The sequence below is a fragment of the Atractosteus spatula genome, chromosome 11 (assembly GCF_055471065.1).
Source record: "Atractosteus spatula isolate fAtrSpa1 chromosome 11, fAtrSpa1.hap1, whole genome shotgun sequence".
Lineage (NCBI taxonomy): Eukaryota > Metazoa > Chordata > Actinopteri > Semionotiformes > Lepisosteidae > Atractosteus > Atractosteus spatula.
In genome coordinates this window covers 39295415-39319375 of record NC_142716.1, presented here as the reverse complement: position 1 = coordinate 39319375, position 23961 = coordinate 39295415, and the positions used below count along the sequence as shown (strand labels likewise).

The 23961-nt window shown below is 37.1% G+C and overlaps 1 protein-coding gene across 1 annotated transcript; it reads left to right on the top strand.

Moving 5' to 3' along the window:
- Nucleotides 1–1530: 1530 nt before the first annotated feature.
- On the top strand, nt 1531–23961 carry narf (nuclear prelamin A recognition factor). Its single transcript, XM_088926925.1, has 12 exons — nt 1531–1818; nt 2515–2628; nt 6075–6155; nt 7182–7325; nt 9025–9157; nt 9488–9622; nt 10828–10946; nt 12062–12191; nt 12870–12942; nt 18511–18648; nt 19269–19426; nt 20432–23961. Exons 2-12 carry the CDS (start codon nt 2602–2604, stop codon nt 20671–20673), a joined length of 1380 nt encoding a protein of 459 aa, XP_088783051.1. The 5' UTR covers nt 1531–1818; nt 2515–2601; the 3' UTR covers nt 20674–23961.

The window sequence follows — 23961 nt, the reverse complement described above, 5'->3', positions numbered from 1 at the left end:
TTAAGCACAGACACATACAGTAAGTACAACTGCTTTTTTTCATGAGTCTCAGGAATTTTAAGGTATATTTAGACAAAGTGCAAGTGTAGTTCTTCATGTTTTCTTCAATTTAGAGAGAAATCAAAATAAATATATTATTGTAAAAAAGTGTGTATTTTTTCATGTATTCTCAATTTTACTGTGAAATTAAACTAAATATATAATTCTATCTCTTTCTTTCAATAATTATGATATATCGTAGGTTTAAAGAACTGGGCTACTCCAACAATTTTTTGTAATGTGTGCAAGAACATATTTAGAGAACGAAAGGTTAAGAGACATTCCTCTAGTGGTCTCATTTCTATAGTTTCTATGGTTTGGAGACCACTGCAGCAAAATCTGTACCCTTGCTTATCTGCATTCATTGGAATATGGATAGCTACCCTGCAACAAAGTCCTTGTTGATGAAATTTCTTACACACAGTTGTTGGCACATCTATACCGTTATTGCTTTTTGGGAGGTGATATCTTTCAGGTCAGATTTTTTTCCACTATTTGTTTCACTGTTTGTTGTGCGTGGTCTTTCACACAATTTGGCCCCCCTCAAATTCCATTCTGTTACACCCCATGAACTTCTGTTTCCATATTCCCCATAGTGTATTTCCAGATCATTAACATCTTTACAACCTGGCAGATGGTCATACAATAAGGCATCCATTCATATATAACATTAGTTAAAAAGACAAAAACATGCTTTTAGAATTAACATGCTGGATGCAGTATTTATTACACATACTGTATACTGTATTTACACATACAGTATGCGGTAATCATTACACATTTTTGTATCTGTGCGTTTGAACGTGCTGCCACTGTTTGTATCCTGGGTTGTAAATTTAAGAGAAAAAGACAAAAGGGCATAAGCTACTGTTGTATAGACAAAATAATACACATTTACAGTATTTGCGAGCTGGCTAATTTAAGCTTTATTTAACTATACATTCTCAGAAAGCAGTTTATTCCTGGTAAGGTACGCGACAACCCGTCTCTCGTCTAGAGAGATAAGGTTCAAGATAGGACTACTGCACCTCCTGGATGAACGGCTGTCTGTAAACAGACTAGGACAATTTAGAGATCCAAGAACTGTGAGGTACTATTGCAGAGCTACTGTAACTAACACGCCTTTGCCGGCCTGTTATTTTTGTTATTACTATCAGTTTTATTGTTTTGTAGTTGTTTGCTTAGCGTGTCACTGAACTGCAGGTACAGACAGAAAAATAATTCTGATACGAGAACTATAATAACAAATGCAATCTATTGCAATAAAGGCAAAGTGCTATAATGCTACTGTAGCTAGGATTGAAAGGAAACCGCAAGTACCGCACGAAAATCCTATGATCATAGATCAGCTGCTTTAACTCGGCTTTAGTAACTAATATTACTCACGCGGAGTCTGAGATGTACTGTATTGGAGGACAATAGCGCCTGTACATATTATTAATGCCACCCACAGTGTGGTATGGTCTCTTTAAAAAGCATGGTGACGTACACAGTGCGATTTGGACCATGACTTGCACACATGCGCCGTTGGTTTTGCAGAGGAGTTTTTTTTTCTCCCTGTGCAGTTGTCGGGAGTCTGTTACGAAAGTGTTTTACCTGAGAGAATAGAAAGACACGGATAAGCTTCAAAAATATCCAGTTTGTGAAGGGCGTCTTGGCTTGCACGCTGGATTGGTGAAGGCACAGGCACATGCGTATGACCACCCAGGTCTTTCGTGCAGACTACATTATGTGTTTCAGGGATTTTGACAAACGACATTTTAATGCGAATATAAGCAGGTGAGTGGGTTAATTTATGTTTTGGTGGTTTTGAAATGGCATTACCTGTAAAGACACGTTTATGCCCCATGAACAGCTTTCGGGCATTTTCAAGCATTAAACACAAAGCAATTATGTCAAAACATCCAGTGAAGGACTATCATTACTCATTGTTTCTGCATGATGTCCGTGTTTATTCTGTCAACGCTGAATGGATTAAAGTTTTTTAAAGTCGAGTTATTATGCGTTTTGTTAAATGGGTACTTTCAGGTGGTAGTTTGCGGAAAACTAGAGTGTAGTAAATCTCTTAATTAAAGCAGTGAGAGTCCAATAATTATTGGTATTTGTAGCGTAGGGTCTATATAGGTAAGCTATTCATAACTTGGGGTATACAACTGGCCTTGCCAATACGCAGTGAAAGTTATTTTGTGTGTTAACAGGCTACAGAAATAGTGTCTTTGTCCTATTTGCAGAGGGTGCAAGACGGAAAATAACCCAGTCTCGTTGTTGATTGGAGGGTTATTGCAAGTCAAACGATAGGACAGAATGAGTGTCATTTACATCGGCACGCTTTACCATTCGTCCGACTCAGGCGTTCTGTATTGAGGAAAGCTGAGATGATACTGTAGTTAAACATGACAAGAGACGTCTTGCATATTTAAGGGTAGAGGTGAAGGACTTTAATTTTCACGTGAAAGTTGTTTTTATTTTTAACAGACATAACACGGGCTTTTAGCCTTTATACTGCACACAAATATTCGGTGCGAGAGGGGACCCGAGTTGGAGGGCGGAAAATAGTCACAAATGAAGTGTGAGAACTGCACAAAGAAGGTAAGAAATTGGCCTGTATTCTACTAGTCCTGTTTATGCGCTTGTCAGCTTAGTGGTTGGGTCGTTAACATTTTGTTTGGGTGTCCAAACCTATAAATGATCGAGGTTTATTATTAACTGATTATTCATTTTCAAACAGTTCAGTTATTCTAAACGTGGACACATGGTTGTTCTAAATAATGTTACATGTAGTAATATGAAAGTAATGTGAAAAATAGGCAAGATCCTGGCTGTTTCAACAAAATAGAAGCTTTAACATATATATATATATTTATTTTTAAATATTTGTTCTGCTGACGAGTAATAGTGAACTAAATAGTGGAGTAAATGTGGACTATTGTTTTAGGTTTGTCAGGAGGTTGCAGGTTTGAGCAAAAGCTCTGTCACTGTTTCACTGTGTTTTGCTGAGCATGTCGTTTAACCCTCTAGTGCTGATGTCATTCTAGCGGAAGATAAACCTTCTCCTTTTGTAATATGACATTGGTTTTATGTATTGTTCAGTTATCTTAACACAGAGGCTGTAAACTGAGTGGCATAAAATGTCTGTGTGACCACCTCTCCATTAACTTACTGTTTAACAGGGTACCCCTGTTTACACTCAATACTTGTATGTGTAGCTTTGCAGAAATTGCTTTGTATATTTTCTCCACCATTTCAGCACTACAAAATTGGAAAGCACATATATGCTTTATTATAGCACACATTAACAGAATATTTGTATACAGCTTTTATATGGAATGTATGATCCCTGAAAAATTCCATCAGCTGTCAGTTTCATGAACTAGGCTTGATTTGAGTTCCTGTTACACCCAGCCAAACAAAGCAGGTCTTTGCTTGTGTGGGTTTGAGAAGTGTATGACTTAACTCTCCTCAGCTATCAGGTTGTGAGTTTGGATTCAAGCTGTATGTTTCTGATATTTTAGTTGATTGATCACTGGGTTGTACTTCATGTCTGCCTAGCAGATTGCTTTGGTCTCTTGATTGTCAGCTTTTTTTGATTTAACGAAAATCATTACCTCTTCGTGATGAAAACCAACTCCACTGTTTCCTGTTCTAAACAGTTTGACAGTTTTACTTTTTTTTTGGAGGGCAAGATGCAAACACTGGGTCTTTCCAAATGGGTTTTTTTATCGTTAACATGTGGGAGTTTTGCTTCTGTTCTTTCAGGTTCTGATTTCCTTATTGTTGTGGGTTTATGGCCCCACACATTTAAATCATAACTAGGAATAAGTTTGAAGAATTTGTAATATGACCTCACAGCACTTTGGTTCACCCTTCCTCCCTTCAGTTGCTTAGAGCCCCTATCTTGTCATGTTGTTTTTCTCAACAGTGAATCATGATGAAGGACCTGTTTTTTTTCACATTGTTTGAGACATAAGGTAGCCTGGATTGCATTCACTCAGTTCTGTCAGTGATCAGGCTTAGCCGAATCACCTGCAGATTTATTTGTTAAATCTACATCTGACTAGCCTGTGATTCGTCAGTGCCTGTAATGCTTCAGTGAGCAGGAGTTCAAAACTGAATATCATGGATGATGTTAGTGTTTGCTGTGTAGATAATAAAAAAATACTTCCTGCTCTAAGTGATGTTATTAGTTTTGCATTTTTCAATATCCTTTTGTTTCTGTGGTGGTGCTTCATTTGAAGATTGTGACTTTTTTATAATGCCCGGGTACGCCATTTAGGGAAGGCAGGGGAAGTAGCTGCCTTCACCTTCCAAAGTTTCGTTATGTGATGTTTTTCAACACAAAACATATGTGGTTACTTTGTTATAAAGTTATAAACACAAATGCAAAATACATGAATGTTTCAGTCCTGTGGCATGTTTTGATCTTCACCTCCAAAAAAAAGTTTGTCATCCTCTCCTCCATTTTTGATTCTGTTGTCTGCCAAAAATTGTTTTCACTTTTTTCTGCTATTGACATATTTTTCACCCTTTTGATTAATAATTTACTAACCTTCCATTACGACTTCAAATTCTTCTTCAGTTCACTTATTTCTGTGAAAGCATTAAAATTGCATCTTGTGTTGGATTTAGTAACCTCAATATTTTTCTTTTGAGGTTTCTAATGATTGTTTATAGAGGATAAATATGACTTTGTTGATTTTTCTGTAATTTTGGATTAAGAATACCCAGTAAATGCCTTACCCTGTAACTCATAAACATGTAGAAACGTGTATTCCTTTGGGTTCTACACTGAATAACATATTTATGGGAATTCTGTGAAGTCATAGCTTGTGGAAGAAGGATTTTTTTTTAAAGAAAACAATTGTGCTTACACCCGAAGAAGGCTCCACAGCCGAAACGTTGTTTTCTTTCTTCTTTCAGCATGGAATTAACCTATTACTTGTCATTTTCTCATCTTGCATAAATAGGGTAATGCAGCAAAGTAAATCTCATACATTTTTGCTTACATGGTTCTTGGATTTTAATTTTCTTTTAAAGAACAAATGAGACACAGCATCAGTTTAAATTGACCAAATTTGTGTTTATTTTGAGTGTGTATGTGAAAACATGTGGTTCATCAGTATCTTAACAAAAATGTTCACATTTTTAACATCACATTTCACAACAATATATGTCCAATTGAAGAAACCACCACATTGACAGAATATCCATCCATACATTTTCTAACTGCTTCGTCCAATCCAGGGTAACAGGGGAGCCTAAGCCAATCCTGGCAAGCAATGGATGCAAAGCAGGGTACATGCTGGACAGTATGCCAGTACATCACAAGGCAGACCGAGACCCACACACTCACACCAGAGAAAATTTTTCCCAGGAGCCAATTAAGACGAAAAGAGGGAGAACGTACAAACTTGAACCCAGGCCTCAAGAGTGCAAGACAGCGATGCTTACCACTGCGCCGCTGTGTCTCCCATATTAATAGTACATTTAAATCACAAATAGCAAAACTGCAGTTTCAATAATACACAAACATTGAAAAGTACTGTAGCAATGGACATTTCAAAATGTGAAGGTATATACAGTATTTTAGTATAAAATAGTTGAAGTTGATAGTGTACCAAAGGATTGAATAAAATGTAGGAATCGCAGAACTGCAACACTGAAGGACCCAATGACATCCAACCTAGACACTCTGATAATCTTTTTTGTTGGATAGTCTACTGCTGTCAGTATTTTGGAGAATACTTTGATTTGTGATGTTTTAGATCGTGTCAGTGCAACCTTTGTATCAGTGTGAGGTTTTTCTTTATCCTACCTTGCTTTTCTACCTTTAAAAACATAAGAAATTAAAAATTTCCTTGCTACATTCCACAGTATTTTGCATATAATTTTATGAAAATAAAACCTCTTGTGAAGGTCATTTGACATCCAAATGCCTGGTGTGCTGTTGTGCAGTGCTCTTGTCATATTTTCAAAAAAGAGGATAAAAAGGGGAAAACCTAAGTGGCTAATGATTTTGTTTGTTAAATATTGTACAGGAATGCAGCAAGAAACAGCCAGGTGGTGAATACCAAAGTTCATCAAGCAACTCTGTGGGGAAGACAGAAGAAAATGGGGAGGTAATGCTTAAAGGGACCTTTTTTGTGAAGCTGTTTTTTTCTTAATTTTAAATGTTCAAGAAGAGAACTAAATAGAACAGAGAACAAAATTACATTGATGCTTTTTTTCCAGCAGAAACTGCCTTTCAAAAGCTTGTCTATTTAGTGCTTAGTCTCAGATTCTCATAGTGTGAATATTACTTGAGGAGGATGATAAGAGGGTGAAAAGCTAAAAGCCAGGCCTCAGACGAAAATCATTACGTAAGTCAAAGTTTGTGACGTGTGTGAGATCACTAGCAAGCAGCTGACTTTCTTTTTAATGTCCCACTAATTAGTTATGGTAGGGATCTTTTAAGAGTCTGGGGTTTGGGAGGAGAAAGCAAAAGTTCCTAAAGTCTAAGTGGTTTAACCCATGCCTTTTTACTTGAGCACCCTGAGGCTGATATTTTAGCATTATGCTTTGTGATCATGGGCTTTGATAGCAGGTTGTGTGAAGCAAATGGGATACTTATTGTACTTGGTGATAGTGAGCTTTTGTGAAACAGCTAACTGATGTATTGATTTCTTTTAGTCCTAATGTCATCTTATTCTAATGGAAATACCGTATTATTCACAGCTCTGCTTCTATCCATGATGTAACATGCAGTAGTTTTAAATATAAAAGGATTTCTACGAACAACAAAAGATAATTTGAATAGAATTGTGAACTTATTGTATAAATGTTTTAAAGACTTATAGAAGTAAAGAAGTATAAAGAAAATAAATAAATAGTATATAGTGTATATAATAGTACAGTATATACTGTAGAAGAAAGAAGTATCCCTGGATTGCAGTCCAGGCAGGATCCTTTCATCTCACACTCCACTGTGTCTTTATGGCATATGTACTGTATTTGCTAGGAGAGTTGTCTCTCTTCCTCCTATACCTTACATTTCATTGTTTTATAAGTTAACGTGAAAATCAGTTTTATAAGTTCTCTTTTGGTTAAAATGTATTTTTTACCTCCTAAAAAGACTGCCTACTCACTGTGCCTGCCTTTGTTTGCAGCTGAGTGAGTTCCACAAACTAGTCAGCGAGGGAGTGTTTCTTAGTGACTGTCTGGCTTGTGATCGGTGCATTACAGAACAGGAGCGCCACAGGATATCTCAGCAGAACCTTAAGGAATTCTCCCGGGTTCTAGGCCTTAACAAGGTATTGTGTTTTTCACTTTAAAGGAGGATGGCATAGGAGCAGCTCTGAACCAAGAAGATTTAGGATTTTAGTGCAGGAACTACATTCCTCTTTGCTGTCTATTAATATATACAGTATGTTGACGTAGGGCCTCAAGGATTTTAGTTAACCTTTTGTTCAGTTAATACATTCAGGGTGTTATACTCCAGGTTATGTGAAGTAAGTAATACAACATGTTATTCACAGGAAGAAACAACAATGTAGTATGATGTCTATTGCTTATATCTTGACACCTGTAAGTTTAAAGTCCAGCACACTGAAGATGAAAAACACATCAGGTTTCAGTTCTTAATAAAATATTTTTCAGCAAGACTGCTCATTGTCTGATGGCACACAGAGATACTAAAGGCTTGCTTTAGATGTGTCCATTGTTGAGACATATGCAAACTCCGAAGCTTCAGGTGGAACAGGTTTTGGAAAAGGGAATTTCCTTGCCAAGTATGAGTGATGTCATACAAACAAAACCTCCAAGGACAAACCCAGTATTAAATTGCAGCTCCTAAGATTTTGACATATCAAAAGTACATTTCCTGTTTTTTCTGGATGTGAAAGAGAAGAAAAGTAGTAGGCATGCTATTTGTTTGTAACACTACTTATTTACAATTTTGGGAATTTTCACCTTTTTAAACACTTAAAGAAGATTTTTACACTTTGAGAAAGTTGATTGTCCATTAAGTGGATTTTTGAAGTGCTTTCATCATACAACTGACATGTCTTAAAGTGATGTAGTAATGTGACTTTAATACTGTAAATAAAGTTTCTTATCCTAACTTGATTAACATATTGCAACTCATTAACAAGATTCTGGGGGTGCAGAACTTTCCTGGGTGAGTACTTGCCTTAATATCACACCAGGAGTGTCGCATTTTACTTCTACTACATACTTACATACATACTTCTTACTTTTTCTTTACTTGGCAGTAATATAAAATGTGCCTCCTCATATCTATCAATAAGGTGGCATTTAGAAGCTGAAATTAAGCAGGAATTTCTCTTGATCACGGAAAGGATAAATTTGTGGAATATACTGCCTTGTCAAAGTATATGATTTAATGTTGAGCGTGAGGTCTGTACCATGGTGCAGTTATTATGTTTTTTTTAAAATGGTGCAGGTATTGTATAATTTGTAGTGTTGTCTTTTCTTACCAATCTATCAATTACAGAATACTGAAGATGTAATGTATAGAACTCTGCTCATAGTCGGAGAAAAGCCCCAAAACATGCACACCTCTCTCCTGTGTCACTGATTTTATAGGAGCATCCTACAGTATATGGCTGACAATTGACCTGCTACTCATGAGCAAAGCGTTGAATAGCATAGTACTCCAACAACTAGCTATATACATGTACATGGATTTTCTACTTTCTCTGATTGTGAACATCTAAATGAAAAATGCAGGATCTCATAGTTAGGGACCAAAGTTGAGTGATAACCAGTCTAAATGTGTTCCTAAAGGCAACTCTGAAACCATGTTGAAATCCAGATTTCATGTCCATTCTGTTGTCGACACTTTTCTGCTGTGACTAGCATACATTTGTTGTTAGTAGAAAATGTTCATTATTACTTATGAAGAAATATAGGATAGAAATACAGGTGCTGTATAAGCTTTTGCATCAGTGAACCATTAATTTAATATTTTTTTATTTGTTTTTCCTACAGAAATGTGATACCTCAAAACACAAAGTGCTGGTGGTCTCCCTTTGCCCTCAGTCTCTGCCTTTCTTTGCTGCCAAATTCAACCTCGGCATTCCTGATTCCACCAGGAAGCTTTGTGGATTTTTGAAGAGTCAAGGTACATCTAAGTAATATTCTAACTGCACTTGCCTGTCCTATCTAAGAATATGAGGAATATTGGCCTGTTTTTCTGACAGGGCAGGAAAATGCAGTCCAGTGACTTTTTGTTTACTACCTACACCCATAAACTGAATTCGTATAGATTAACTTTGTTTTAGTTAATTTTTTCTTTCTTTACCTACAGCACGGGATATTCCATGTCATTGTTCTTGTAGCTTATCCGGCATGTTGATAGAGTTTTTTAAAGATTAATGTCACACAGACTCACACTAAAGTGTTACCCAGAGGTGCTTGTGCATCTTCAGTCAAAGCCTGTGTTCTCTGCCAGGGGTGCACCATGTGTTTGATGCCACCCTGGCTGCTGACTTCAGCCTCTTGGAGAGCCAGAGGGAGTTTGTCCAGCGGTACCGGAGGAGGAACCAAGACCAGCAGGCTCTGCCTATGTTCACCTCTGCCTGCCCAGGTGAGAGTCCCTCTGTCCCGTCCTCCCATACACGGCAGCTCATGACTCCTTTTTTACCTCACTCACAGAGTGAGAGAAGGGAAAGTCTCTCTTGGTGGGATATTGGAATGGTAGGTATGTAATATGAAAGAGTACCAGATCACAAGTAAGTATTCTGTGGAGATATATCCTGATTACTGCTTATAAATTTAGCTATGTAAAGTCCCAGCTTTTAAACCACTTGTGAACTTGGTACTGATTTTTATCTTCTCTTCCTTCTTTCTAAAACTGTGCTTTGTACACATTTGTTCATTTGTATGTAATACAAGTACATACAGTAAAGCAGTACAAATTAAGCTTTGTACAAGATTTACAACTTTATTTGTAAAATTATTTTACAGTACAGTTATAAAAAATATATTCTAAATATAAAGAACATTTTACACAGTGTTTAAGTCTTTAATGTTGTATAGGATAAAATTTTCTGGATACAGAGTGTTGTGGATCATAGGCTGCACGCATTTATGTGTAGAACTTCTTCAGTCATCTAAATTATTTTAAGAAAGAATACTGATGGAGGAGTCAATGTCCCATAGTAATAATATAAATATAACTATAAATATCAGTTTCTAACATGCAGTTGATCTCTGTGCTTTGAAATGTGTTGTGCCTTGAAGTTGTATTGCTCAAATAATCAGTAGTCTTGTCAAAACATATACTAGAATTGTTGCTTCTGCAAAGCTGCGATACATTATAAAATAAAGTATTATGACTAGTATTGGTAATAACGATGCTAATCATTATACTGTCTGTAATAACTTATCTATTTAGTTGTAAGATCCATGGAAACATTAAACTTGTAAGTATGTGTCCCATTTGATAACCTGCCGACACAATTAATCTGGGAGCGATTGTTTAAAGCCGAGTGAAGACTCAGTTAGCTTAGGAAAACCCTAAAATCTCATGACAGTATACAGTAGCATTTCAAATGAAATAATGCAGTCAGAACATTATACAAAGAGGGCTTTCAATGTTTAGCAGGAGATTCATGTGATCTGACTTAGTCATAGAGTTAAAGGACATTCTAATTAAAATGAACACCAGTGCAGCCAGATTATAGGGGATAATAAGCTCAAGCCATTGCTTTGATTTTCGTGGAAACGGCATGAATGAGGTGCTGTGTGAAGTGTTCTGAGACCAGACTGACGGTGACCTTTTGTTCCCAGGGTGGATCCGCTATGCAGAGCGTGTTTTGGGTAGCCTTGTGACCCCACACATCTGCACCTCCAAATCCCCCCAGCAGATAATGGGCTCTCTGGTCAAGGACTATTTCACCAAACAGCAGGTGAGCATCATCACAATCATAATAGCTAGCTTCTTTTTTTTCAGCCTTAAGGATGAGTGCAATCAATAAAGTTTGTAAGTGAATTAATGTAATCTGTTAAATTTGGTTTTAAATATTAATTTAATTAAAGAGGAAGTGTATAAATATTTTTACCATTGTTAATATAATGTATCTGCATACGTCGTCAAAAAATATTAATCATGACAGAGTACTCTGGCCATTAGGAGATTCATCATGTCAAAAAAAGCACATAGAATTGAGGATACTGTTTCCCATGTTAATATTATCACTCAAGGGTCTGTCTTGGCTAATTAACTGGTTAGCCTTAAAACCTTCTTTTGTTGAATTTTTAAAATTTGGGGAGTGTTCTAGCTTCTATGCGTTTTACATTAGTCCTCAGTAAATCAATTAATAAGTTCTTCAGCTTTCCCAAGTGTTTGTTTCATCTAAAACCTAGGTTTACATTTTATTTAATAAATCGTCAGAGAAAAATAGATGCATCATGCATTTTGCATTAGCACAAAAAGTGATTGGATGACTTTTCAAGCTTTTGTTTTAACATATTTACTAAACTAGCTAGTATTGTTAACATTCAGTAAACTACTTGAGTGCTACCCCAACTACAGGACTATTCTCAGTTCGTAAAATATATTTCTCAATTGATATTAAGGTTTTTTTTCAGTTTGTGAATAGTTCACATTCATAGTGAACATAATGAAGACAAATACTTTGCAAATACTATAAAGCAAATACTTTGCTGACTGGTTTCACTGTCAACCTATTTGAAATGCTTCTGGACTGTAGTGGACCCAAGTTGGAGTTCTAAGTTCTCAGTTTCTGTGGGAACATCCACGTGTCTTTGACCAGTAAAATTACAAACAGTAGCCTCAGAATTAGAAAAGATGTTCACATTATCTAATTAAGGAGACAAATGGGTTGGTAAACTAGTTTTTAAAGGAAACAAGAACCTTATGGATTGAAGTGAGTCTTCTTTAGTGGAAATCCTGAAAACCCTAAATTGCAGCCACAGAACTTAAACCTCCTGCTTCTTCTGTAAAAAGGCTTCAAGGCTTTATCTGTCTCTTGACAAGGGAGTGTTTGATGCTGTGTTTCAGAAGCTCTCCCCAGATAAAGTGTACCATGTGGTGGTGGCACCCTGCTTTGATAAGAAGTTGGAGGCTTTGCGGGAGGAGTTCTACAACAGCCTGCTGGAAAGCCAAGATGTAGACTGTGTTGTCACCTCAGGTCAGTGCTACTCCCCTGAGATTGACCCCTTAACACACTTCAGGATACTCACCAGACACACGATCAAGGGGTGGTGGCTGAAGTGTTGAGTGGCTGACTTTACATATTGTAAGCTTTTAACTATTATTTGTAATTTACTATGCAAACACTGAAAAGAGACTGGAGACTTCTGTTTAGTTTCATGCCTATAGTGCCTATGCCTTTAGTACTGTATATATGTTAATATATATTAAATACATAATAGTCAAGTAGATAATAAAAGGAGCACATCTTAGGAGGCATTGACACCATTGTATTCAGTTCTGTAATGCAGATGTCTTATAACCACACATATGTTGAACAGGAGGTGTTAAAAATTGGTTTTGCTGTATTTGAATTCTTACAGTAGGTGTGAGAAAGTATTTCACTCTTTAAGTCTGCTTCACCAGGCAAAGTACATGTACAGTATACCATGTTTAAAGAACCTTAATAGAGTGAAATGGCTTTTTGTGGCTGTTTGTCTTGATTAAATGTATAAAAAGCAGACTGAAATGATTGTTCTGCCTAACATTGTGAAATTAACATAATTAAGCCATCTTTCCCATGGTTAATACAGAAATTCATTATTCATCTATATGAAATCTAACTGTTCTATCTGAGGTACTCGGAATATTATAACAGCGCTTTTTTGTGTTTCAGGGGAAATCATGCTCATGATGGAGGAGCAAAAGGTTTCAATTGAGAGCTTGGATTCCATTCCTTTAGATCATGTGTAAGTTCTTGCAGCTCTGTGAAAAGTAGTTAGTTAAACTGAAAACAGTATATTGTCTCTACTTAAATTATTACCCAAATGTAAGCATTAGCTATGTCAAATTACTACAGATGCAGCCATTCAAAACGCGTGGGGTATTTCGCGGTACACCGCGGTGGGCGTGTCGCATGAAAACGCAGTATCACGCGGTATATCGCGTCATTTGACGTCATGCCGGAAAGTATCCGGAATCACCTTGTAAAACCGCAAGGAGGAGAATTTGAGCTTTTAAATTTAAACTGTGTATTACAGCATGTTAATCATCAGTCATTAAAAAGTTGGTATATTTTATGGAAGCAAGATTGCTCAGTTGGACAAAAGTACACAACCTACCTTTATCAGAAATATTTTAATTATGCAGAAATATTTTATGCATCAAAGCCTTTACCGAAGATATTACTAATAGTATTAATAATGAATGACTTTGGACAAGCTGTAAACTCAAAGTATTACGCTGGTCCACATTCTTTCTAACCGTCATTTTAAACGAAAATACTTTTAGTTTTTTCTTTGACAAACACCACAGCATTTCGTTGATCTAACTAACGAGGACAGGACATTAGCTAGCCAATACGATAAAGGAATGACTTTTTTTGCTAATTTCTTTAGCACATTTGTACAAGCACTTGGAATCTGTCCAAGCCCTACTTTGTCAGGCATTTTCTTTTACTGCAACGGACATAAAAACTCCCTTGCTTTTAACAGAGCGTTTCATAATTTCTAACTACGAAAATTATTTAAACTGCGACACTTATCATTCAACCAGAGCTCAAAATATCACAAGGATCCTCAAGGGCACATCAAAGACTGTATTAAAAGATACTTGTATCAGATACATGAGAATCCAGGCTTTTTTATCTACGCTTTCTTTTCCCTATACCAGATATTATGGAACCACTTCAGAAGGGTGTCATCCAGTCAGATTCCAGGAATCGGTACTTTAAAGAAAAAATACACACCAGTATTCCATTTCTCCCTAAGCATTTTAAGCATCGAAGTCTTTAACTAACATGTGAAATAACGTGTAAAAAAGTGGTAGTTTTAAGCTTTTCTGCTAATATAATATGGAATCGCGTATCTAAAGAAATTAATAACGATATGATTATATTCACGTACTGCGACAGGGCTGTGTAGGGCTGTTTCGGCTCTCTCTTCATGTGACTTTCCCAGTAGCCCACAAGTCTACGTGCCTGATTACTAACCTACAGGTTGTGTGTTCAAATCCAGCCGGCGCTGCGACTTTTCTTTTAACAATAGAATATAAAAATAGAATAGCAGTATTATGGGCAATTAATTGACTTTTATATTTCTAAATATCACAACATGATCGAATTTAAGTCATTTTTAATAACAATGAATAGTCACCTTCTTCCCTTCTGACAACGGTCTCTGCTTCTGCTTCCTGCTTCTATTGTGTGTGTGTGGGGGGGGGATCCCTTTAGATCTCCCTTCAGATTTAAAAGGTTATTAATCATATCTTTGGTGTCGCATCTTACCAGTGCAGCTGATCTTTTGCTGCCTGGGTCAACTATCACAAAGCTTTAGAGAACTTAACATTTCTATTATCAACAAATTGTAAATACGACGTTTACATTGGCATTATTAATTTTTCACATGGGTGTATGGAGGACTGTCAGCTGTCACTGACAGTAGACCCCCCCTCTTAGGCTGCACACACGATCTTTTAAATTTTTATAGAGAAATGTAGGCTGTACAGTATGCGTTACAATATAAACATTTATATTGATTTAAATCGCGTTTTGATTTAAATTGCAAACGCATGCTTAATTATATGTGTTTTTTGAATCATAATCAGACAAATGCAACATAAAGTGATACAGTATCTTTGTCTTCTAAGTATCTTAATAAACTTTCAGCATAGCTTTCTCCCCGTTTAGATTTAATTTTCTTGGGATTTTGGGATCAAACGTGGAAAGATTAGTTTGTAATCGTTTTTATTTTTTAAATACGTTTTAGAAAAGTGTAATCTATACTAAAAAGCTGTACACCACCTGCTATATAGATACATATTGTAATACTTTCAGGTTTGGATAGGACGGACACAAGAACTCAGACTTGTGGAGTTAAAGGAAGTGAAAGCCTTTATTTTTCTTCTCCGTCACCACCTGCTAGCCCGGCTCTCCCGCACCCCCGCCCGCCAACAGCGCGAGCCAACACACCGCCCGCGCACCCGAGAGAGAGAGAGAAAAGAGAGTGAGAGTAAGACCCAGGGGTGCAGAAGCAGGGAACTATTTACAAGGAAACAGATACCTCCCCAGACTGTACGCCCACTTCACTGTTCTCACCACTAAGATTACTTTTTGATACCATCCTTAGACAAAGCAGAAACTTCTTGTATTTTCCGATGACATACAAGTGGAAAGATTACAGATTTTAATCGTCTTTAATTTTGTTACGTTATACATTTTAGGAACGTTTCATCTATACAAACACCACAAAACTATTCTCGATTGTATTTCTGAATGTTATGTTACACTTACAGTAGTTCACTGTTTTAAATACATCAAATTAAGAAAGTTAGGTGTAAGCATAAACTATTAGTAATCAATAATATTAAATTTAGCACTGTAATAAGTTGTTGCACTTTCCCCCGCATCTTGTAAAAATATATTTTCATTGTTCAAATATACATTAAATCTGACTATCATATAATAAGTTAAATACAAAACCAAAGAAAAAACAGGGTAAAATATAATTCAAAATATTTTGCTAACAATGTTAACTGTTTATAAATAATCAATTGTATTAACTAAGGAGTACGATGGCACAGTTATTAGTATGCTTTTTGTTTGAATATAATTATATCATTATTAATTTCTTTAGATACGCGATTCCATATTATATTCCCTTTTAATCAAATTCTAAAAGTATGCTTGTTGACTCAGGTATCACATTAGTTAAAGACTTTGATGCTTACAATGTTTAGGGAGAAATGGAATACTGGTGTGTACAGTATTTTTTCTTTAAAGTACCGAGACCAGCCATATAATGTATGTTTATGTTCCAAAATTAATATCGTTTATGGCCTTCACACACGTTACAGTATGCTCCTATTCTTTTTATGCTCAGCTACTAAGATTTCCCTTCAGTGGTAAAATTCCATATAAATATTCAATACTAAAACGGGCACAGTAAAGACATTTAAATCTTTCTACGACCGACCAATGCACCACGAGTGCCCCTGTCGGTCAACCAATCATGTACCGCAGTATTTTGCGTCACGATGCGCGAGGCCGCAGCCAATTACCCGCGGTACGTGTCTGTGCCGCGTACTTTGAATGGCTGCATCTGTAGCATGCCAAACAGCATATGCAATGAAAAACTGAGTTTGTCTTTTGTTAAATTATTTTTTGGTTAAACAGTTACAAATCAATACTGTTCTCAGTGTTAAATTGCTCATTGTTTAACTGTTTGACTAGCCCATAAACCTATGATTCTTTTAATACTGAATAATGTGTTGAACCCAGTGGAGAGTAACCTGAGCCAAGTCAACTTTGTCATACAGGTGACATTATTGACAGTAGTTTTTTTTAATAATAGTAGGTGCATAAGGGGTGGCATGGTGGTGCAGTGGTTAGCATTGCTGCCTTGCAGCACTTGGGCCCTGAGTTAAATTCCAGACCTGGGGTGCTGTGTTCATTGAATTTATATGTTCTCCCGTTTTTTATACGAGTTTTCTCCCACAGGCCAAAAACAAAATAGTAATTTACTTGGCTCCTGGTAAAATTAGCCCTGGTGTGAGTGTGTGAATGTCTGAGTCTGTGTGTGCCTGGTGGTGGACTGGCATCCTGTCATTTAGTTAAAATGCTAAAAATTAATATTTGCTTTAATGGAAGATTTCAAACTTTACTTTTCAATGGACACTACAATAGCCTTCCGATACCAACCCATTGCTAAATGTATACCTTGTACATTGAAATTAATTTATGCACTCAATAACAAGTGTTTTAAATACATTTATATTTTATTTCAACATACAGTATTTTGCTAATTATATAACTACAAATGCTGCAGAATGTTAAGACTTTATTTAAATTCACTACATTTTGATCACAACTAGAAAGCAGACAAATCAGACCTGCAGTGTTATATATCACTAAGTTACCAAAGAATTGTCATTTTCCCCAACTTTTCTGTGCAGCAGCACAACAAAAGAAAACCCTAAATAAAAACAACGTACAGGCATCTCTGCTTTAGCGCAATAGATGCATTCCTGTAAAACCGCACGTTATGCAAAATCACGCAATAAAAATAACAGGGCTTATGGGAAAAATAGGGTTAGGGGCAGACCACTCAAAACTTAACCGAATGCCTAACCAAAGCTTGACCACATTTGTTAGTTATCCTATTAAAAAAATGTTTACACAGTTTAAACACATTAAATTTATAGTGTAGTATTTATGGAACGATTCATGTGGGCAAGGAGACATTAAGATAGCACAGGCATTCTTTATTACAGGCCTCCATTAGCCTGTTACCAGGAAACAAAGACTGTAAACCCCTCGAACAAAACTTAAACACACAAGGGCAGCAAAGGGAACATGTACACAAGTTAGGTTGGATATGGGTCTCGGGAAGAAAACAGGGGTAAACGTCAACCAACCAAGTACAATTGCCTAAAAAAACACTATTTACAGTCCATAGCTAAGGTTAGCTAGCGGTCAGCCTTCGGGCCCTAAGACCATCTCCTGACAGTACCCGACAGTGGTACTAATTATCCAGGTGTGCTTCTGCCAAGACACCAGGTGAGGGCGCTACAATAATGAAATACTACAGTAAATGTAGGACTTTACTTTGAAAAAAAGTTCACCACCTGAAATTTTATCACCAGCACGCCTCTTAGACACATTCGTGTCACCTTGTCCACTCATGTTTACAGCAATGCAGAAGATGTAGTAAAAATAGCATGAGAATTGAGGAGCAACTCCCAATTGGCACTTCCAAAACAAAGCAAGTGGGACAGCTGAGCATCATGTGTATTCCTCCGCGGATCGATGCGTTCGGTTGTGTTACTCCACCATGCAAAACGTAAACGTGTCGGGGATGAAATCGCATATAAACCAACACGAGTTTCGTATTATACAGACAACTGTCCCCTATTTACCATTCGCGTATGAGCCAGTTCGCGTTTTAGAAACTCAGGTAATAGCAGAGATCGGTGTAATTGTTCTTCATTTTGCTTGAAGTTAATTTAAGTGGTGTAAATGAAGTGGTGAATGGGAAAGGGTAATTAATCCAGGCTTTCTAAAATGTATTGTGGTCTCCCCCAGTGTTCCATAGCTCAACTATTTGAGCCCTGGTATTTAAGAAGTTGATAGAAACCAGAAAGTTTCTGCTGAGGGTGAACTCTGCACAGATCCTGCCCTGTCACCTTTCTTTTATATAAAGAGGATTGGCAAACACCCTTTTGTGCTATTCAGAGCCAAGTGAGGAAGAAAGTAATCCGAAATTAGTTTATAAATCAAGATAAGATTTTAGTGTGTGATGAAATCTGCTCTTTGTTTCCAGGTTTGGGGAGACAGAGGAAGTTGATATTGTTCGGCATGAAGGGAGGGGAGCAGAGGGATTTCTGGAACACATCTTCAAATATGCAGCCAAAGAGCTCTTTGGACTGGATGTCGAGGAAATAGTTTATAAGACTCTGAAGTGAGTGCTTAGGGACGCTCAGTCTGCGTCTGCTGGGGTCTTCTGAAATGCTCACCGTATAAAGACTCCCTGTACTAAGGGATAAAGTTGTTGGCTACATTTACCAAATCTGTATGTGACACTCATCATCAAATGGTTTTTACAAACTGTCGTTCTCTGGTTGCGATTTATTAAGTGGGTTACATACATACCTTCTAAAAACTATCTAAAAACTAAACTAAACTAAAAAATATCTTCAGATCAACTAGAAGAGACTTGTTTGCCTATTGTATATAAGCATTAAAAATTATTTTTTAAGCATATTGTATGCAGCAATGAAAGTGAACTATTTTTTTTGGAATATAAATTATTTAGTTCCCAAAATTAAAAGCCTTTAAAACAAAAAATGTGTGTTGAATTCAGGTTAAACTGTGAATGTATATCAGGGTTTTGTTGTTTTTATTTATGAAAGTGAGGGAAGTCTGACATAGATAAATAAGCCTTACCATTGCAGGTACTCTGTATATTAATTTGAACTTTTACACAATAATCTGTACAACAGTAACACAACAGAACATTGAACAGTCTTTCTAAAATGTGTGAATGAATTCCTCATGCTCTGCTTCTCTCTTGCCTCTCAGGAACCGGGACTTCCAGGAGGTGACACTGGAGAAGGATGGAGAAACACTCTTACAGTTTGCTGCTGTGTATGGCTTCAGAAATATACAGAACATGATTCAAAAGCTCAAGAAGGGAAAGTTCCCTTACCAGTTGGTGGAGGTGCTTTCCTGTCCAGGAGGCAAGTCATTCAAACCTAAGGTTTCAAAGAGTATGGGTTTTCACAGGTCTGGTCCACAGTCTTCCATTGTCTCAGCTGTTATTCTTACAAGATTACTGTGATTAATTTGTAAATTCTTAGGTTTATAACATCATTTTATTTAACTTTAGGTTTAACTCAGTATTTTTAAATTTCCATCTTTAAGTAAGTTGGATGTGGTCATAAGATAAAGGTGCACAGTTTCTATTTGAATAATAACTGCTATGGATTATCAAGCTGACGTTTGAAGGAGCAGGTTATTTGTTGAATCATCAGTTTTCATAGAAATATCGAAAATGGCTAAAATGTAAGGTACACACTAGGAATATGTACCATTAACCTCCCTGTAGTTCAACAGTAACAGAGTAACCTCAGAAGTTCAAAAGAGAAGGTACATTTGGCTTCTCTTATAGGTTAAACTATTTCTATTACTCAGTGACAGCAGGCTTTCTCTTTTGGTTAGAGGCCTTCCAAACTGACTGAGACAGCAGACACTTTTGTAACACCATGTGCTGTCAAGTCATATGTATCAATAAGGCCAACATATTTTATAGATGTACTGTATAACTCCCTTACATAGAAATATGTATGCAATAGAAAATAATCAGTCCATTGCAGAATATTATGTTTGCCTCTTCATTTTGTGTCTGCACTTAGGAGAGAAAATGCAAATTTTTGCTGCACACTCTGCACTTTTGCTGCAGTATTTGCAGGTTCAGAGATAGTATTAATCTCAACAGAAGTGAAAGGGACTTGTATAGAAGAATATTAAAGTGAAATGCAGATGCTCCCTGGTTTGATGTTTATAACCAGTCAAACCTGAGGAAGCATTCACACACCTGAAGAAGGCTCCACTGCCAAAAAGTTGTCTGTTTTCTTTTCCTTTCAGCATGGAATAAACCTTAATCTGTTCCATAAGCAGTCATGCTTGTCTTGGGTTACGTTAGTGGAGCTGCAGTTAACGTTCTGCGTATCTTGGTCTGCCAGGCTGTCTGAATGGGAAAGGCCAGGCGCAGCTGGAAAGCGGGAAGCCGGACCGGGCATTGCTGCAGCAGATGGAGGAGGTGTACACCAGCCTGCCAATGAGGTTACCAGAGACTAGCCCCCAGGTGCACAGGCTCTACCAGGACTGGCTAGAGGGAGCTGACTCCCCCAGGGCTCGCCAGGTCCTTCACACGCAATACAGGCCAGAGAACCAGGCGGCCAGCTCGCCGGACTACAAGTGGTAGCCTGGCCCTCTCTCCCTGATCAGTAAATCTCCGACTTTCTTGACACAGCCGCGCAGCTTCTCCATCCAGATATGAGGGAATTTAATTTGGATTCTTCTTTCTTTAATTCACACTCGCCAATTATGCCCCCATTTATACATTTTTATATTCATATATATTAATATGATTTGTCCCGGCAGCAGTGCACGGGGCTTAGAAAATCACTCACACACACACACACACACACACACACACACACACACACACGTTCTCTGAGACTGGTGTGGGAGATCTTGGCACTTCCATTGTGTTCTGCTACAGGGCTTTGACCTAGCTTGTGTTTCATCCCTTTAATTTACCCTTAATTGTTCCAATGATCCTGGTGCTGAGGATTGCTTAAACACTTGAGGGTCGATGAAAGGAAATAAAATGTAGATTAGAACAGGTGCGTCAGGGTTGCCAGATCCAAATTAGTGCAGTGGAACCCTCATTTCATGCTTTGGTTAATTGAAAGAAATTTCCAGACACTTGCATCAATTCTTGAAAATATTTTACGGCTAATGATCCCATAATCCAGTGCATTATTTAATTTAGTTTGACGTTCTAGTGAAATTCATTTAAGGGAAATTCTAGTGCATTTTTACTGGAAGTGAACTGAAGGTTAAAAGGGAGTGAGGAGCCAGAAGGCTTTGTGGTCTTGCATGAACCAGCTGACTCCTCTACACTGGACAGCCTTCTGCCTGAGGTGTAATATTTGGGCCTTTTTTGTTAAGCAGTTTTAGGGAAGCAAACCTATTTTGTGTTTTGTTTTGTTTTTGTTTTAAATAATGTTCCAAAAAAGTAGAGCAGTAGACGTTCTTTCTATTTACTAGACCTTTGTTTTAAATGTTTTAGGTAGTTTTAAACTGCTTGTTGCATCTTGACAGCTGTAGCAACAATGTGCTCAAGCTGCCTTCCTCATATCTTTTCCTTTCTGAAACTTGACTTAATGGCTGCCGTTTTAGAGTGTTCTTTAAAAGTGAAAATCCAATGGAAAATTTTAACAACTAATTCATGAATATTTTGTGTATGGCTATCCATACTCTCTACCATTTCTGCAAAATATTTAGTCGTGCGTGAATGATTTAGAAATAACCTTTTGGTGCTATGATCGATTGTCACACTACAGAGAGAACACAGTGAAACAGCTGCCATTAAGTTTGCTCTGCTTTACATTTTCCCTGTACTAGTAGTTTTGTTAGACCCATTCTGCCACTCAGTTCAAGTGCAGACAGAAGCAGACACCATGCTTAGCATTGCATAGATGTCTTCAGCAGCAAAGAACTTAACCATAGCTTTCACGACAGCTGTATTTGAATACATTTGATATCACCATTGAGCTTGAGGGATTATTTTGATCTTATATGGAGGAATGAGCCATATAAGCATTGATCATCTCGTACTGGGCTGCATGGTCTACAGTGAAGGCAGGTGGCTCAGAGGATTCTGTCTGTACCCTTATTCTCGCTGTGGGTGGCAGAAGGGTTAGTGGTAAGGCTTGAAATCACACAACCTTTAGGTCTAAATTTGGGTATGTACTGTATATTATTATAACAAAAAGAAAACTGGAAAAAATATGATTATCCTGTCTTAACCTTTGTCATCAGAGCCCTTTCTTCATATTACAAATGGATTGCTAGTTGATACAGAATAAGAAGTGTCAATGGTTTAGACATTAAAATGTTAAATACAAAATCTTGTCCTGCTGTGATACAAACCTCAGAACGTTTTGGTAAGTTTAATAAATTCACAAAGTGCTTTTCCATCTCTGTCCTTCTGATGGTCACTGTGTGCAGTGGACACTCACATGAAAGTACCAGAGTATACTAATATTCCAGATCTTTTTCTATGTAGATGGGCACAGTGTCAAAATTAAGACCTGGATACTCTCTTTATTGATTTCATAAAACAGAATTATGCATATTTCTGACTTCATCAAACATGTGCATTGTACCTGCATGGGGAAAGGTGGAAAGTAAGGATGTCCAATCCTCTGTGATAAACATTGTTTTTTTTTACATCTGTTGGTCTTTAAAATAGTTACTGTAATGTCAACAAATTTTGCAAAACCCCAACCACAAAACTAAATAGAACATCTGCACTGACATCATGTTCTCGAATTGACTTTCTCTTCGATCAGCTGTCGGCTGGCTGAATACACCAGAAAGCAAAAAGGAGGCTTAAACATATGTGGAAACAGTGCTGCTGTGCTCACACCTATTAGTATTTCACCTGTTTTCGCTTGGTGTGAGTGTGTGCATGTCTGTTTACTGTGTCACCTATGATGGACTGGAGTCCTGTCCAGGGTGTATCCTGCCTTACACCTGTTGCTTGCCTAGATTGGTTCTGAATCCCCCGTGACCCTGAAGTGGATGGGTGGATAGATGTCCTTGTTTATTAGTTAGGAGGCACATCAGTTTATTTAATTTCTTCCCACAAAATGTTTAACACATTCTCAACCCATGCTTTCCTTTCCCCTTGAATAATACAGCACAGCAGTGGGGTCCAGTTTGACATGAACCTTACAAATACAAATACAAAATACAAATATTTTAGAAGTCAGAGCAAGGATTTTAAAAGAATTTCTTCCCATGATTTGATGATTAAATTACTGAAATGCCTTGCAAGTTATTCAGATTTAATCAGCAGTAAATCCCTTTTGTCAGTGTTGATCTCACAATCTTGCAACACAATCCAAGTTGAATAGCACAGCTGTCCTCAGTAACTCCCATTTAATTTGGTTTGTGTTGCCAGAAGAGGACCAGACTGGACAGGGACATTTGTTTTTCCTTTTCCCTTGAATAATCCATTACAACAATGAGGTCCAGATGGATGTGAACCATACAAATAACAGGAAGAAATAAATATTTTAGAAGTGGTAGCAAGGATTTTTAAAATGTCCTCATTTGAGCACAGCTAATATTTTAATATGTCTGGATTGGGTGCTCCCTGGAATGTTCAGCATTTCTAAACGTCAAAGTCCTCCCATAAATTTAAAATTGTTGCCTAAGCATACTTTATAGGAATCTTTGAAAAACGGATCGCGATGACAGATATTTCTTACAATGTTTAAACTTAAAGATTTTTGTGAAGCAGAATTTTACCTGAAACTTGGTATTATTTATCCCTTTTATCATGTCTGAATTCTGACTCAAATACTGCACATGTGAGCCAAAACAGTCCAAAAATACAATGTTTGTTCATCTTAAACTTGGTGCTTCATTAATTGCCTATAATCTTGAAATTATAATAAACATATCAGAAGATGAA

Bases quoted from the DNA above. Each gene is read 5' to 3' on its own strand.
- narf (XM_088926925.1), top strand. From the start codon at position 2,602: ATGAAGTGTGAGAACTGCACAAAGAAG. The intron at 2,629-6,074 runs GTAAGAAATTGG...AATATTGTACAG, and splicing joins GTGAGAACTGCACAAAGAAG to GAATGCAGCAAGAAACAGCC. The intron at 9,158-9,487 runs GTACATCTAAGT...GTTCTCTGCCAG, and splicing joins TGGATTTTTGAAGAGTCAAG to GGGTGCACCATGTGTTTGAT.